This window comes from Lasioglossum baleicum, chromosome 3 (assembly GCF_051020765.1).
Source record: "Lasioglossum baleicum chromosome 3, iyLasBale1, whole genome shotgun sequence".
In the NCBI taxonomy this organism is placed as follows: domain Eukaryota; kingdom Metazoa; phylum Arthropoda; class Insecta; order Hymenoptera; family Halictidae; genus Lasioglossum; species Lasioglossum baleicum.
This window is the reverse complement of record NC_134931.1, coordinates 18,496,464-18,514,189: the sequence shown is the minus strand read 5'-3', so window position 1 is coordinate 18,514,189 and position 17,726 is coordinate 18,496,464. Positions and strand designations below refer to the sequence as shown.

Below are 17,726 nucleotides of genomic sequence, written 5' to 3'. Positions count from 1 at the left end.
TATTATTGGAAAGTTTGATTAATAAAGTTTATAAGTTCCTCTTTATTCGTGCAAACATTGGGAGACTCTTCGAAAATATTAATTTTATTTTTAATATACCAACTATGATACTTTAATGTAATATTTTATTGATTTCATTGATATACAAGCCAATGCAATGTAATATTTGATTAATTTCGTTGACACAGTCCATCTCTTGTTAGTTTACAATTTGTTCTTTTCTCGTGCAAGCACTGAAATACTTCAGAAAGATTAATTTTATTCTTAATGTATACCAAAATACCAACTATTTTATGTAATATCGTTCTCTACTTGTTAGCAGTGTTGGGCAGATTTTATTTGTTAATGCAAATAATAATTGAAATTGTATTTGTGAATAGCAATTAACTTTATTATTTCAAATAATTCTATTTAGACTTGCTCAAATAATAAATAATTATTTTTGCTTTTTATTTGAATATCCAAATAACAAACAACTTGTTATTTAAATTTTTATTTAAATAATTATTTATTTAAATGGATTTATTTATTGCCCAACACTGCTTCTTAGCTTCCAAGATCCTGTTTTCCGGTTCAAGCACTGGGAGATTCGCGAAATGTGAATTTTATCTGTAATCTGTAACCAACCGTTTTAATGTAATGTTTTAATTATTTCGTTGACATATGAAGTCATTCTGTTCTTGTTAGCTTGTAAGATCCTCTTTTATTATTCATTTTATTTGTAACATGTTACCAACTGAATTAATGTAATGTTTTAATCATTTGACACATTACCGCTGTTAACGTTCGCAGTATGCTGCAGAAATGAAAAATCACGTGCACATTCTGTACACGGTTAGCACCTCCACAGACTTTCCATTTTTATTGTCGCAGATAAGATAAGAGGCAACGAGGCGACTCCAGGCGTAGATCTTGAAGTGAAACCACCATGGTTAGTCAGTTCACTTTAACAACAGTGATTATTTTAATGACTTTCGGTAAGTAGAGTTTACACTTTATCAGTCTTTGCCTTTACCTTCACCCGATTTATTTTACAATGTAATTCGACTGAATTGTCGGGACGTTTACTTGAAATCGCGTTTACTTTTACGCGTTTTTAACAATTGTTGAAGAGACTGTGAAATTGTCATAACATAGAACGAAATGAAGCAAAACTTATTTTTACTAGTGGTTCTTTTTTACGAATATTTCGTTTTTTAAGGTCGCGACAGTTTAGTTTTCGTGCATTGCACTGTGTCGCAAAATGGGATTGCCACAGTGAAAGACAGTGTTGTTAATGAGAAAAGTACCTCCGTTTCGGTCCATGCGATAACTATATCGCGCCCGAAGAAAAGGAGGAAACGGCTTGTTAAATGAACCGTTTCAGACAAAATGGTTGCTGTCGTTCTTGCTATGCCGTTTCCCTAAAACAAACGCAACTGATTAGTAACTTGCAAAATATTGACAAAAGACACGTACAATAAACAAGTAAACTAAAACAATATATTGAATATCAAATTATATTAAACCACAATATTACAATTGCGAAGAAGATTCAAACATATGTATTGCAAGTATTGGTATTGGTATTTTATATAAAATATAATTAAATAAATTTAATTTAATATTGAAGTTTGTGTAAAATAATTTTTTCACGTCCATTGCCATGTCAAAAGTGTAATTTTCACATTCAAACAGTTTTATACAGATAGTCTGGTTACCCATATGAATTGAAACAAGAAGACTAAATTGAATAATGGAATATTTTTCAGTCATTTAGTGATCATAAAGTTTTTTCTAATCTTCATGTTTCTTTCTTATTAATTTACTATTATATTTCTGATTGTGCTACACGTCAATGTACTTGGTTGTGTGTTGCCATTCATAACATTTTATCTCTTTAAGTATTCGTTTTATAGCATTTCATAATATTCGTTTACTTTATTTTACTGTCTCAATTATCTATGTACTTAAAATGAATGAATGACGGAATGTCATGCATTTCCGTATAGGCTGCGGATCTTTATGAAAAATAAAAAATGGTACCATTGATCGCAGGACACAGGAGCTAAATAAAAATTGTATTCTTCTTCTAATTATCCTACTAAGCTCTGAAACCGATACATCGATGTCCTTAAATATTTTTAACATGTACGTTGCTTCAAATTTAATGCATAAAATCCGTAGTCTAGTCATGAAATATTTTACATTAAATTCAATTATTTTTTAATTCATTCAACAGTACATAAAAACAACACTAAACATTAAAATAATTGTCAATATTTAAATTGTGATAATTTCGTACATCCAAATAGTACAACCATAAGCCGGGGCTCATTTCAAAGCTCGGAGCGTCTACTTTTGCAAAGCAGATATTTTTACGTGACGCAGCAGATGGGAAATTAAAGACCACTTTTTCTTAATAATTTTGCAAATTTTAATGTATCCGAAAACGTTCGAAACTTTCGTCTGAACGTTTAATCTGATTACAAATCAAATAAAAAATACGTTGAATCATTGATAAGGTTCATATTTCGTTTTATGAATTAATGATGAAAAGAAATCGTCATGGTGATTCAACAATGTCTCACAGGTTGTGTCGAAAGCAGGGACTTATGGTGTTACGGGTGCAATACCGATCTGACTGAAGGTCACACAACAGCGTGCAACGATCCATATGCTCCAACTCCTTACTATGATCTAGTCCTTTGCCCTGAAAACGAGTCTCATCATTGTCTGAAAAGCGTCATCACTAGTACGTATAAAATATACTAACTGCAATTGCAGATAGGTGTAATTTCTAATATACAGGGTCAATTTTCCGCCACTGATGGCTCCTAAGCCCTTAGATTATTGAATATTTCGAAAAAATCGTAAAATGTTGCGTGCGTGAAGTCGAACGATAACCACACACACACTGTTGGCCCAATGTATTAATTTGAATCAAATGTATAGCTTCGAGTCTTTGCAATTAAAATGTTGCCTTGGAAGTGGCGAGGCTATGAAGCAACTATTTCCTTAATGATGCAGATAGGGACGTCCTGGTGACGGTACGAGGTTGCGTGCCGTCACGCGAAATCGATGGATACTGCCGCCATTTACCAAACTCCAGCATCACGTGCTCCTTTTGCAACGACTACGCTTGCAACGACCAAGGATCGATTTATTTCTTTACATCGCACCATTTGTTACTTCTCTTATCGTCCATCTACATAACAATCAATTGTTTGTAATATATTAATCAACACTAGAACTGGCAGAGAAGTCAAAGTGATGTTACTTCGGGTTTTGCAATCATGAAGGACACAGAAGTATTTCTTTGGAAAATTCATTCATTGCATTGATTCATTTATGCACATACTCTGCCGGCCAAAAGTTTGGGACCACCGCATAAGAGAGATGAAGAGTTTCTATAAAAAAACAAAGCTTACGCGTATAAGACACACATGTAAATTCCTACTACCTCTCTCTGAACCCAGGAAAACATTACTGAACCGCCAAAGCCACTTTCCAGCAGAGTTGGGCAAATGCTAGTCACGATTATGATTATTGACTAATAACTTCATAAGCTCTACAAAAGTGACTAATAATTAATGACCAAGTAAATATTATACTTGAGCGTGACTATGAGTAATGACTACATAAGTATTTCAAAATTCAATAGATGTGTCTGGTCAACTGGTATAAATTATATACGCTCTGAAAATTTCATTGAAATTAGTTAATTGGTTTGTGAATTATTAACGATCAAAAGTGGTAATTTGTAGCGAACCATAAAGTGGCAAGTTTTACCATTTTTGATCGTTTATAATTCGTAAACCAATTAACCAATTTCAATGAAATTTTCAGAGCGTATATAATTTATACCAGTTGACAAAACACATTTCTTAAATTTTCGTTATTGGGCCAGTTAAAAAAGTTGTAAAAATCAATTTTTAGTATTGTTTTTCACAATTCCGACCAAATTGCATTTTTTCAACTTATTTATTAGACGTCATTTACTAAACTAATTCTTCTTGCCTTACGGAGAAATTGAAGTCGTTTGGACCATTCATATAAAAGTTATTCTGATTTAAAGTGCGTGGAATCAGTTATGCTACTTACTGTATATTGCAGCCATTTGCCGAAATTGATTAGTTTGTGTCAGAACATTCCATTTTGAAATAGAACGACAGCTGCACTGGATTGTTTCTTTTAAAAGGCATTTTTATCTGCAAATTGAAGAAATTACTTGGCAACACTCTAGTTAATATTATTCTTCACATGTGTGGTAAACATATTTTTCGAATGGTGGCTTTCAATTTAAAACGATTAGCTTCGATTGGAAAAATCGATTGAAATCTCAATAAACAAATTAATAGTCACATTGACCGCTCGGCACTTCTAGTGTTAATTAAAAGCGTTCTCTGTAAATATTTAGCAATACAGTTAGCAACGTAAATAAATTCGGTTGCAAGCACTCAATTTACAGTTTACAACATTTAGTTCTAACCCACTTCAAATGCAGACTTGTATTTAATAAAAAGCTATTTCTAATATATTAATAATTTATTAAAATTATTCTAATAATTTAATAAAAAGCTGTTTTTAGATAGAAGAAAATATTGAATACACACAACCGAATATATTTACTCCGTATAAGTAAAGCATTTCATTTATATTAATATTTAATAGCTAAGTTAACATGTATATTTTATCTAGTTTGTTACGAAAAGCTTCTGACACTTCTGACATATTTTGAATAAAGTTCTTGACTGTTTTTAATGGAGACTGATTGACTTCTGAGCCTTCTAAACACATTGTCAAACATAAACAAGGAAAATTATTTCCTTGATTCTTTCAAGAATGAAAAATTGAACAAGATTTTCGGCTTGCTATATGATAGAAAGAGCAAATACATTTATTTAAAAAATTATTATTTTGCACAGAGATTCACAGTTAGACTGAGGATTTTGTGCATGTACGACAAAAATGAGAAATTGAAGAATATCTTCGACTTATTAATATGATAGAAAGTGGAAAGGTTCACTTTTGTTTCTTATAATGAATTTAAACAATTTCCACAGTCTAGTAATAACTGAACGAATGCCCCGGCAGTCAGCAATGGATTGTGGGTATAACTTTGTAAGTTGGTCACTTTCAGCAACATGGAAGACGACGTGATCGAACGGCCGGAAATGGCTATTGACTTCCAGAGGCAGAAATTAAACGACTTTATGAATGAACTGCGAGTTGTATCCCGTTCGTCGCAAGCTTTGCATCAATGGTGGTAACTTCGAAACTTGTACACAGAAAACCGTGTATGTCTGGGAGCACTCATATTTACGTTTACACGCACGCCGCGCCGAGGAGAAAGGGTCAAATGCTCGAGTCAATTCGGTAATGCCTTGCAGGGTTAATTGGTCTCCTGACCTCTAACAAGCCTTCTTTAACGAGACGGCAAGCCTCACTTTACAATCCCGTGCATAGATATCTGCAACCAGCTCGCAACTTAGAAATCGATGGAACACAATTACATCGCTGATGAAGCTTTGTTATTCAAATACTTCAATTTCCTTCTCGTTCAAAGACATTAATGAATAGTTTTTAATCAACGGTTATACGGGATCCAAAACTTTTTGATTGATTCTTTTGTCTTGCAATGCTTAAATTGTAATTTTTGGCCTTGCAGAAAATAACATGTTATTAAATTCATTAATTTTTACTAATTTTATATTTACCAATTTCAGTCTGATATAGGTTTCAATCATTAGTTACTCACACGGTATAATTTAATAAATGCATATAAGTTTTTTTATATAATTTTATATAATTGTTTATATAATTTAAGCATCATTAATAAAATAACTTATTTCGATACAATTGTTTGTGATTAAAATGCAGATAATTTGGCAGATATAGAATGCTATACAAATTGAAACTATCTACTTTATCAACTAAGCTTTAGACTGCTTCAGATCTTTTTGATTTTCAATATTATAATTAACATACAAAACCTTGTTTCATTAATGCCAATGTAATATAATTTAATTTATGATAAGATTAACATGATTATATTAAAATACAATTTCATACTTGTTCAAATAATTCAGATAGAAGAATGAAATAAATACGTAATATTTACAATAGTGATGTTACTTAAATCTTTCAAATAATAAACAGAGAGATCAGATATTTTATTATCTAATGATTTATGTACTTTATTCTAGCAATAAAATACATTACTTGATATTATGTACTGAAGACTGAAAATTTTTGTTGTAAATAAAATCCATTATTTGACATTATATATTGACGAATTAAAATTTTTGGAGTAAATATAGAAGAATTAAATTAAACATATTAAGAAAGAAAATAAATTTCCATTTCACTCCAGTTGGTTGCAATTCAGGCAGAAAATTTCTATTATCTATGACTGAAAATTCTTTCACAAAATTAAGTAAAACTAATTCGAACTGAACTTTTCTGTGCAAACAATTTTTATTTTTGCTGCAGACATCATTGCAACCGTTTCAAGTTGCGGTACGGTGAATCACCGTTAGACACTCCTTCATGATTCAACGTTGGCATTAGCCAACATTAGTTGAAACCTGCTTGGACGAAGAAATATACGTTTATATTTTCTGTCAGTTGCATTATTAATCGTATTTCCCGAATACATTAAAACAATCTCGTTTAAGATTGTGCGTAAATGACTGAAATGAGACTCGAGTCTCACAACAAATGTAGCTGTTTCCACGTAATCCAAAGAAGTGATCTAGTAAATTTATTATTTAGTAAAAACTTGATGCACACTGAATATACAATTTTTACTGGATTAATCATCAAAGCCGAAACCTTACCTGTACTTTCTGTCATTCTCCAACATCTTCAACTGTTCCAGTCAAATCTAATGACTAGTCTGCGGGTGTTTATGCATTTACGACTAACTTCTGAAAATTTTATATAAATAGTAGAATATAAAATTCCACAGAATTTATACGCGGTATCCAACGAGAGAACGAACTCGTGTAACGACTAATTTTTGTTCTTCGCTGCGCATCTTCGTCCTAATTGGTTCAAGAAAATGGGGAGTGGGTAGTGAAGTGATAGATGATAGGCTCGCTGCGCCCCCACCATCTAGATCAGTTCAAAATGCTGCGCAGAACAAGTCCGTTCTCTCGTGGGATTTTTATTTATTTCAGAACTACAAAATCTACTACCACTGAGAACAACATTTTACATGATTCCACTTTCTTAAGATTTAGCTGCAAAAATTGAAAATTGCATGAACATCCGCAGTCTACTAATGACTAATGTAGCTGTCTCTAACAATTCAATTTTAATGATTTTTTGTGAGATGATGGTATATGGATCCCTAATTATGTATGCAAAATATTAGGTGTAGTTACACAATAATTTTGAAGATATAAACAATTAAAGTTTCATACCTTGTTGATATACTATGATTAGCAGTTCAAGTTTTCGAAGTTCAATTGTTTGTATCTTGAAAACTGTTGAGTAACTACACCTAATATTTTGCATACATAATTAAGGATCCATATACCATCATCTCAGAAAAAATTATCAAAATCGAAGTCGGACACTTGGGGTCCTTCCCCTGCAAGTAATACAAATGAATTCGATTATATTAAATATACAATGTTAACTAAATTAATCATAAAAGCACCCCATGTTACCTACACTTACTATCACTGTCATCTTCGACTGCCCTTCCAATGAACGATTCAAGAAAACATCTACCTATTCCAGGCTAGTAATAACAAAATTAGCAATGAGCTCATTGGCGCGTCCAGCAGCCGCAGCTATCGGTCCTCGTCATAAAAATACATATGTAATGCGATTCTGCATGGCTATGATTCTCTAATTGAGGCGAGCGAAACCCCGTTGAAATCTCAACATCAGAATTCGTCCGTCTCGGTAGAAATCTGAAAATTCATCGACCATTGAACGAACGCATGCTCCAGTTTCCAGCATATACCTCGAAAGATCCCAGAGCGCTCAACAGGTCCGTAATTGTCCTAATGAGTCCAATGAGGGCCGCGAGGCAGCACAAGCCTCTTTCTCTCTCGCTCCCTCCCCTTAAGCCACGATTATTGTTTGGTCTCTTGCGTTCTCTTGAAACAGCCTCCTTCGGTTGTTTGCTCTTGACTCCTACTTCCTGGCAGTTGCATCGTCCACAGAGGGGTTACGGGGTTATTAGGCACGATATGTTATTACGACGGTCCATGGTAGCCCGCGTGTGCCGGCTGAAGGAGAGGAGAGGATAGACTTTGTGGAAGGGAGCGAGGGAAGAAGGAGACTCTGTGCGTACGCTCCCGGCGAAAAGGGGGTGTTGCCTCATCAGTATCGTAGAGAACACGTTCCGTGACACCAGCAGTTCCTCCAAGACTATCCTTGAATCCGACGAAAACCCCCCTCGAACGCATCCATTTCGCCGACCGATTCGTACGTCCGCGATCCGTGCGAAACACGATCGATTCCATCAACAGCAGCGTTGAAATCTCCGAGTGCTCGGCCAAAATGTCCCCCAAGTTTGAGTGGATGCTGCTGGTTTTCGGCTTGGTCCTTCTGGCACAGTCAGGTCAGTTCACATTCAACGTGTACGATTCGTTTTTCATACTGTAGTACTCACATCGGTTTGCAGTGGTTTTTTGCTCGGAGCCGTTTCTCCGCTAAATCGGTTGGCTCCAAATAAAATGTAAAGAAAATTGGTGAAACAGTATACATCCATGTTCGAAAGCTTTCTAGATTCTTGTCATTTTGTGATACAAAGTCGAGCAAGTTTATTCGGCTTCGAAACGTCTAAAGTTGAGTGTTGATGTTAACCGATTTATTTTAAAGCATCTCTCAAAATTCATTTATTCTAAACGTCTAAACTTGGACGTTGATCGAGTGTTTTGACAGTAATGAAAAAAGTCGAGTAGCAGTTAAACAATTCGAGCTGTTCATTTAGTTTTGATCCAATTGTTGCTTAGAAATATTTGCATCGAATGCGTGATTTGAAATATTGTACTGTAGGTAAGCAATATTTTGTAGACGATGACTAGAATCTTTTAAATAGTAATCTTGAAGGAAATGATTAAATTACTATGTTTATTTTGGAGATGTTATTTTGCAGTTGGAATTTGATTAAGAACGTCGTAGTTAACTCTCTCAGACCCTCAAAAATCGCCGGTAATATTAAATAATTGCTACCGCTATAAATAACCACACGTAATTTGTCTATTTGTCGTTGCACTACAGATTTTTATGCGAATATTTTCACGTCATTTATCTTGCTGATAAAGTAGTTTTGCAATGTAGTAATAAAGTTGTTAAAAACGAACGAGCGTCCTCGCGCATAGCCTTGAGCGTCAATGAAAAGTTCTCGTTTAGTAGCTGTTTGCAAAACAGCAGATTAATTTTTTTATTTAAATCTACATCTCGAGTACAAGCATTGCTATTGTACTCTTTTAGTAGCTGTTCGCAAAACAGCAGATTAATTTTTTTGCATCTCGTGTAGAAGCATTTCCATTGTACTCGTTTAAAAGCTGTTTGCAAAGCAGCAGATACATTTTTTAATTTAAATCTGCATCTCGAGTACAAGCATTGCTATTGTACTCTTTTAGTAGCTGTTCGCAAAACAGCAGATTAATTTTTTTGCATCTCGTGTAGAAGCATTTCCATTGTACTCGTTTAAAAGCTGTTTGCAAAGCAGCAGATACATTTTTTAATTTAAATCTGCATCTCGAGTACAAGCATTTCTATTGTCTTACTTTGCTCCAGTCGTTACTCCCTTACTCCCTTTTGTTATCTCGTTATACCGGGGTTCATTGTTACCGCCGTAATTATCAAATGTATTAAGCTAACCATTGTTATTGTTCAATTTGCTATTCTTACTGGTGCCAGAAATTACTTCGATGCTAGCAGCGCAACGTAAAGTAAGCATTTGTTGTAATAACAGGTTAGGAGAGAGTACAGATAAATTCAAATCCAAATCTTTTATCCTCCGAATAATAAGAAATTCAGTGAAAGTTACGCTAAATTGATATTACAATTATTTTGTTTAATAACGATCAAACCCTTTGCGGTGTTAAACCAAACAGATAAATATTGATTTAGATCATTTTTGTATTAAACGGCGCAATTATTCATGCAGTAAATGCCCAGAATACGATGACGATTATTTTCGACAGCAGAACTTTGATTGCCTGTAAATAATCAAGAAATTCACGACGAAAAGGCTACGAATTAATTTGCACACGCAATATATAAAATTATGTCGAAGCAATTATCGCGGTGTTGACATCGAAGAATTAGAATGAAAAATAAAGAGGATGTTTATTACAGTTTTTCATTTCATTTCTAATCAGGAACAGTGGTAATGTGCCCGCACCTTCTAGTACTCTCCCTAATCCGTAACACAAAGTAATCGTCGATATAATCAGTTACGTAACGACGCCCATGCCCGCGAGTTTCCTTGATGTTTGCCAGTACGGAAAGTGACTAATCCTTAAAGAACGAACTGCAGTTGAACGTAGTTTTTACGTTCTGGAATATTACCCAAGTAGTTCTTGCGAGTAGATTACCACGGCAGGAATTAGAACTATGACCAACACTACTGTTTGTTTGTAATGCACGGAACAATGTTATACTCGCGTGCTATTACAAACTCCATTATTCAACGATAAAAATAAAAAGCTATGACGCGATCAGAGAATGTTATCATCGCGTAAATATTCGCAAATTATTGCTTGGCAATACAACGAAAAAACATCGCCGGAACAAGGAATCGTTTCGCGTCAAACGATAAATATTCGAAATTTTTTATTTTTTCCGACTCGTTTTACAGGTTCCGCTCTTCGATGCTGGGTCTGCGCTTCGAACTCGAACTCTCTTTGCGGTGATCCGATGAACATCACCGAACATCAGGCGATGTCCCACACGAGGGTCTGCGATGGCGGCATTTACGACTCGTCGAGACCGATTTGCCGAAAAATTGTGAAAAGAGGTACGGTATATTTTGTAACCATCGCGCGCTTCTCAATAGTTGCACGATATATGAACTCCTACTTTTCACCTGTTCACGTTTTGTATTTTAAGAATTGTGTGTTATTCATAGTCCGCCATTTTTCATCGACACCTAAAATTAGAACACATTTACGAAGAAATCAAAGATTTTACACGCTTCTCAAAAACAGTTCCATGAAATATGAACTCCTACTTTTCACCTGTTTCAGATTTGTATTTTAAGAATTGTGTGTTATTCGTAGTCCGCCATTTTTCATCGACACCTAAAATTAGAACACAATTACGAAGAAATCAAAGATTTTACACGCTTCTCAAAAACAGTTGCATGAAATATGAACTCCTACTTTTCACCTGTTTCAGATTTGTATTTTACGAATTGTGTGTTATTCATAGACCGCCATTTTTCATCGACATCTAAAATTAGAACACATTTACAAAGAAACCAAAGATTTTGCTATTTATAAAACGCAGAACTCCCGATAAATTGTTGCTCAAAATGGGACCTTGTCACTCAAAATGGTACCTGCAGCTTGTCTCAAAAACAATTTTCAGAAAAATGTCACAATTTCTGAAATTAAGATATAATCTCTCTCGTAGCACCAATGGCAAAATTAAAGTTCCATTTTTGAAATATTCATTTTGATTTGTTCATTATCATTTATCATACTATTCGCGAAAGTGTAAATGCGTCACTGTTCAGGCAACACATGACGCCTTGCGGATGTTCATTTTACGTCAATTTTAAGTCTGGACGTCCGGGTCAAGACGTCTTAATGGGACATACGTGTTAAGATTTATTGTGTCACCAGTTGTTATGACGAATCACAATGGTTACTTGGAGAGACTTGTCATGCATTATTTTTTTTTAAATTATATTATAGAAAATCTCATATGAGATTTATTTCAACATGATAGAGAACACAAAGATTACCATACAGAGATTACGAACAAAGAAACAAACAATGGAAAATTTTTACAGGGAATAAAACTGGAGATACATAACCATAATTGCTGTTTCTTATAATAATGAGTTCACCGGCAATACCACGCAGAAGCCTTCGCAACAATATCATGCATTATTTTGAACATAACAATGTCTTCCACGCTGTGATTTAGCGATAAATGGTTACAACTATAATAATATCACCTAACTTTTTCACATGGTTATATATACAATTTGCTTGGAATAAGTTAAGAGTTACAATTTATGGTAAGATCTTTTTTCTAAATGTTAACGCCTTGCATTAAAAATTCCAATGAAAAATTGTAATTTCCAATGAATCGCTTAAAATTTAAATGCAGTACGTTTTGTAGTAAGCTTCTTATTTTGATCTTTCTAAATTTCATATTGAAAATGGCGCCGAATTAAACTAGAAAATAAAGTATTACCGTACTCTAATCCAACACAATATCCACATTACTAAATATATTTGCAATTACCAATGAATCGCTAAAAATTTCAATGTGGTATGAATAAATGCAGTCGATGTAATCTTTTTTCTTATTTTGATGGTTCGACGTTTTTAAATATTGAAAATGGCGTCGCAAAGGATTAAACTAGAGAGATTCTTTGATCGTTTTAAAGCTACAAATAGCGCCATTATTTGCCATGTGAACGATCCTGTCCGAGCATAAATTACTAAAAACCGTTTCTAGAAGGAACATCATCAACTTTTTTGGTCTAGCACCAGTTACATTTGCATCTTGGCTATTACGGTCGCAAGAGCTGGCTTAATTATGAGCAACAGCCTTACGTATAAATGGCGTAGGATGGTAATATTACCCGGCGATCATTGTCCGGTGATCCAAGTTGATCGTCAGAGTACGCCGTGTTGTGCCCGTGACTCACACCGCGTGCTCCCATGCCATAATTGCGATAATTGTGTGTAACCAAGGCCGAAACCACACCCGCGCCAGAGAAAAATCACTCGCCGTTGCAGAATCATGAATATTGAGGTTAATCGCGTTAACGTGACTGCAATTTTGGAATTAATGACGCGCATATATACACAACTGCCACCGGGATTATCTGAATCAACATGGCGCTGACAATATTCGCACAACGACGCAAAAAACGTCTATTTCTTGCGACTTGGCTAATTACTTTCTGCGCACAACGTCGAAGATAATATCGAACGATCATGTCAATCTTAAATTGTTTTTCGTAAACAACATTGCAATTAGACGTTAACAACGTGCAATTATATTTTCCAATTTTTTATTCCCCTCTCTCACGTATTTCTTGTACTCAGCTGTTTAACTAGAGAAACAGATTATTTAATCTAATAGATTATGCTAAACGACAGACTTCTAATAATAACAATATTTAAGGTTTTTAATGCACATTTCTACAAGTACTGTCCAGAGCACGAGAGAAAACTAGCGGGAGGGGAACGGGGCAAGAGGAACGCAAAGGCAATCTGAATGGTCAGGCTTCTTTCCCTGTTCCCTTCGCCCTAGTTTTCTCTCGTGCTCCGCACAGTACTTCAATGCGGAGTCGGCAGATGAGGGGTGGGAGCACGAATTGAGGGGAAAAAGTTACCCTCTCTCTGCCAACACTGGGTCTACAGGGTGTCCCAAAATTCCTTCAACAGCCGGAAATAGGAGGTTCCTGAGATGATTTGAAGCAACATTTTCCTTTGCAAAACTGTTATCCGCAGCTTTGTTTAGGAGTTATTAACGAAAAACACGGACCAATCAGAGCGCGACTATTGGCCGATGCGCCAAGTCGCCTCTAGCTCGCGCTCTGATTGGTCCGTGTTTTATGTCATATTTTTGCAAAGGAAAATGTAGCTTCAAATCATCTCAGGAACCTCCCATTTCCGGCTGTTGAAGGAATTTTGGGACATCCTTGTATAAGTCTAAGACAGAGACGGAGAGCGTCACCTGACACGGCTGAAGCGTGGGGGAATAGCGCCGTGGAAGGGGAAGGTAGAGTGGGGACACAAGTCTTACTCTGGCGACTCTGCTTCAATGAAGATTAATTGTGCTGTACAATTAACGAAGAAGTATCGACAGATAAACGGCACATTCGACGAGTATTTACATGAAAAATTGATCTGTAATAGTAAAATAGTTTACGTGTTATTATTGCGTATTATGCAAAATGAACGCCTATAAATACCTGCAGTTGAATTGCCATGAATATGTATAACATCGCGTAAATAGACTCTGTTCCGTGTGTTTTTAGATTTGTTTTTCATGTGAAATTATTTCTGTGATTAAATAGCGTCAGCAACAATGTTTGCGGGACACGTTTTATAGTGTTCGAATAGTTGCCCGTAATTGTCCTGGAATTTGTAAACGATCACCTCGGCATGTATATTATTAATCATGGCACAAAGGAACCCAGTTTTATTCGCATGTACAAAGCCATAATTGCTTCCGGAGATTCTCAGTAGACTTTGAATCACAAGCGTTACACAACCTGTTGCGTTAAATCGTTCAAACAATACTCCGGCCCCGCACAAATAAGAAATATTTCGCATGGCGCAGTCGATCCTACACGGAAACCGGAAATTGTAAATATCGTTAGGTAGACTCGTATCAGCTGCTTGCTTTGCAGAAAATTACGCGGAACACGATCGCATTGATAAACAAATAAAATTATACACTTAACATAATAAAAAATAGGCTATTCAACAAATCGTTAATAATTCGAAATATTAATCACCTACAATTATCATTAAAAAATTGTTCGAATCGTGCAGTAACAAGAAATTGATTATGTTTGGTATGTCACTTATGGTTAAATACAATTTTCCTTTTTTTTAGTATGAAACTTTAAATTCAAGTATGACAATTAAAATAAGATAATTGAACAAGTCGTAAATAATTTGAAATAATAGTTATTATTTATTTACCATAAAAAAGTAGGTAGATAATACTCTTATCACTTGTGGCTAAATACCATAATACGTTTTTTACTGTTTTCGACTGTTCATTAACAACCAACAGGTGCTCACAAAGTGGAACCCATAATTATACTAACACAATAAGAACTTGTTTGTCGTTAATTATTTCCTTATAAAACTTTCGCCAACATATTTGTGACATTTTTCTGATTAAAATGAGCCCGAACACGACACAATTTGGATCATAACCGATCCAACCTCCATCATCCGAACCGATGCTATTTGAATCCTCAATTATCCTAATTCATGTACAGATAAAGATTTAATTCAACACTGTAGCCAGAGGTAACAATTTCATTACCCGACATGCACTCATCGATCCGTTCGGATAATCGAGGTTCTACTGTATCGCGAATTAAACGAGTAAATGCCATCCTAATTGCGTCGTGTTCGGGCTGATTTTAATCAGAAAAATGTCACGAATACGTTGATACATGTTTCATAAAGAAATAATTAAAAACAAAGAAGTTCCATGTCAATTTGTACGATCGATGCCAGCAGTAAGATCAAGAAACGTATTCAACACAGATTAAAAACCTTGTTTTTCCCCAGAAAATGGCGACCGAGTCGTGATACGTCAGTGCTCGACTCGGAACGTTGACGAAGCAGACATCAGCGATGGTCCTTGCAGTTCAATGGCGATTAACGGTCCGAACGTGATCGAATCGTGCCACATCTGCAGCACTGATCTCTGCAACTCTGCGACAAGCGCATCGATCCAGCACTCTCTCTACATCGTCGCCGCGGCCTTGATCGGTTACAACTTCTTCCAATCGAAATACGCCGCGGTTTAACCTCGCGAAATCATCTTGTTGCGAGTAACAAATAAGAACAAACAATCAAAAAAAAAAAGAGCAGAATATGTATACCGTTCCGCGAAAATTAGGGGAAAAACGCCACTTAGGATAAGTCTGAAAGTCCGCGTCGCGTGTAAAACACATCGCGGTGTGTCGTATCTCTCACCTGTTTTCTTCTTGCCAGTTTTCGTCGTAGGGACCTGCCGTATTAATAAAAGTGGTTGTACACTATGTCGTGACGAACTCGTTAGGCCGTTTTATAGTTAGATATACCTCGTTAGTCGACGTAGCCGCCGCCGCCGCCGCCGCCGCCGCGCTAACACACGCTATAAACGCTTTACTTAAATTCATCGTTCGCGTAACGATCTTATAATATTTTAGAAGAAGAAGAAGAAGAAGAAGGGAAAAAAGAGACGATTATTTTTGTACCATACGTGTATATAGAGTTCGTGACGTGGTTGTATAGTAAAGAGAAACTGTTAATTTGGGATACGTTTTCGCAACCGCGCCCTCGCGTCACGGTTCACGGAAGCTTCGATCGAATGACTAACACGCGTCTAATACCGCACGCTGTTGTAAGTAGATAGTGCTCCTCTTTCTTCTATTTTAATACTCGGTTTAATCTTCGCTTCCTCTTTGTTCGATTTTTGAATTTTCCAGTTGACACACCCGCCGACAAAAACTCTGAAATCATTCTAATGAGTAGACTGCCGGACATTTTGTGCATCTATGAAGGTGTCGGTCGAGTGAAATACAGAACACTAATAGATTAGAGTGGTGAAGTTAAAATTAATTTTTATCCAACTCCCACTTCCCATAATCGATGTGGAATGTTTTTATTTTACTATAAACGCTATTTATTAATGAGTAGACTTTGGATTAATTCCACATGAAACAAACGAGATATACAATATTCAATAAAATAACAATTCTTTTAATCTTTCTACATTTGTTGTATTTCACGTAGTGACTTTCGTCATAAAAGCACAGTCATTCGTCATTATTCCCCCACTTTCTCGTTAGTCACGTGACTAACTCGGTAATGGCAGAGAGGGGGTACCTGTATTCCCCTCAATTTTCTCGAGTCAATTCCCCTGATCTGACGACGTTGTACATGCATAAAATCGGCCGTCTATTAATGAGTATTGCAGAATTTATTCAGCGAATAATTGTCTGTGAGATTTGTAAAATTCTCTGTGGTTTTTGTCTTTTGTCGGCGAGTGTGCGTTTCGAATAATTTGTTGAAAAAACAAGGCAAAAGCAAGCGGGAAAAGTAGCTTATCAGGAATCCGTCCAACGCTTAGAATACGAAATTTTTCATTTATCTCGCGGCCAGCGATAGTCTGCGTTCCGTCGAGTAGCGTATTGTTATACGTTGTTGACATATTAGCGATTTAAAACTTTCATAGATTAGGTTTGCGTACAAAATTGCTTCGTCGCTATGTTCTCTTTCTTTCAGCGTAACGCGCATTTTTAATATGTGTACTTTGTAAAATGTATTAAATTAATTTGCATATCTGAATTAAAATGTTTCTCTTCATATGCCGCGGTGTTTCTTTTTCCCGCATTCTCTGCGCATGAACTCTTTCAAAATGATTCATTTAAAAAGATGCATGTATAATATAAAAGAAAAGAAAATAGGAACACCGATTATCATTGATACAAATACCATTGTCATTTATCATACTATTCGTGAAAGTGTAAATGCGTCACTGTTCAGACAACACATGACGCCTTGCGGATGTTCATTTTACGTCCACTTTAAGTCTGGACGTCCGGGTCGAGACGTCTTAATGGGACATATGTGTTAAGATCTATTGTGTCACCAGTACCAGTTGTTATGACGAATCACAATGGTTGCTTGGAGCGACTTGTCATGCATTATTTTGAACATAACAATGTCCTCTGCGATGTGTTTTAGCGATAAATGCTTACAGCTAATATCACCTAACCTTTTCCTACAGGATCCTTTACATGCAAGCATAGACTCTTTTAAAAAAATTACTGCTGCTAGAACTCGATA

At 35.6% G+C, this 17,726-nt stretch overlaps 2 protein-coding genes and 1 long non-coding RNA gene across 7 annotated transcripts; 2 read left to right on the top strand and 1 right to left on the bottom strand.

Moving 5' to 3' along the window:
* Positions 1-38: 38 nt before the first annotated feature.
* Positions 39-3,430, top strand: LOC143221848 (uncharacterized). The gene is made up of 3 exons (XM_076447443.1): positions 39-977; positions 2,573-2,734; positions 3,010-3,430. Exons 1-3 carry the CDS (start codon positions 929-931, stop codon positions 3,210-3,212), a joined length of 414 nt encoding a protein of 137 aa, XP_076303558.1. The 5' UTR covers positions 39-928; the 3' UTR covers positions 3,213-3,430.
* Positions 2,237-15,463, bottom strand: LOC143221849 (uncharacterized). 5 transcript variants are annotated; one of them, XR_013011871.1, is made up of 5 exons: positions 11,337-15,463; positions 11,193-11,255; positions 3,260-11,104; positions 2,756-3,187; positions 2,237-2,692 (listed from the first exon to the last, which is right to left on the bottom strand). It is a non-coding gene; the product is annotated as an uncharacterized LOC143221849 (long non-coding RNA). The 5 variants fall into 5 exon arrangements; XR_013011868.1 differs by having other exon boundaries at positions 2,238-2,692; positions 11,186-11,255; XR_013011870.1 differs by having other exon boundaries at positions 2,238-2,692; positions 11,186-11,255; positions 11,344-15,463.
* Positions 8,430-17,243, top strand: LOC143221847 (uncharacterized). The gene is made up of 3 exons (XM_076447442.1): positions 8,430-8,563; positions 10,814-10,972; positions 15,459-17,243. The coding sequence occupies exons 1-3, from the start codon at positions 8,503-8,505 to the stop codon at positions 15,698-15,700; spliced, it is 462 nt and encodes a 153-aa protein (XP_076303557.1). The 5' UTR covers positions 8,430-8,502; the 3' UTR covers positions 15,701-17,243.
* Positions 17,244-17,726: the final 483 nt, after the last annotated feature.

Bases quoted from the DNA above. Each gene is read 5' to 3' on its own strand.
- LOC143221848 (XM_076447443.1), top strand. From the start codon at position 929: ATGGTTAGTCAGTTCACTTTAACAACAGTGATTATTTTAATGACTTTC. The intron at 978-2,572 runs GTAAGTAGAGTT...AATGTCTCACAG, and splicing joins GATTATTTTAATGACTTTCG to GTTGTGTCGAAAGCAGGGAC. The intron at 2,735-3,009 runs GTACGTATAAAA...TTAATGATGCAG, and splicing joins TCTGAAAAGCGTCATCACTA to ATAGGGACGTCCTGGTGACG.
- LOC143221847 (XM_076447442.1), top strand. From the start codon at position 8,503: ATGTCCCCCAAGTTTGAGTGGATGCTGCTGGTTTTCGGCTTGGTCCTT. The intron at 8,564-10,813 runs GTCAGTTCACAT...CTCGTTTTACAG, and splicing joins GGTCCTTCTGGCACAGTCAG to GTTCCGCTCTTCGATGCTGG. The intron at 10,973-15,458 runs GTACGGTATATT...GTTTTTCCCCAG, and splicing joins CCGAAAAATTGTGAAAAGAG to AAAATGGCGACCGAGTCGTG.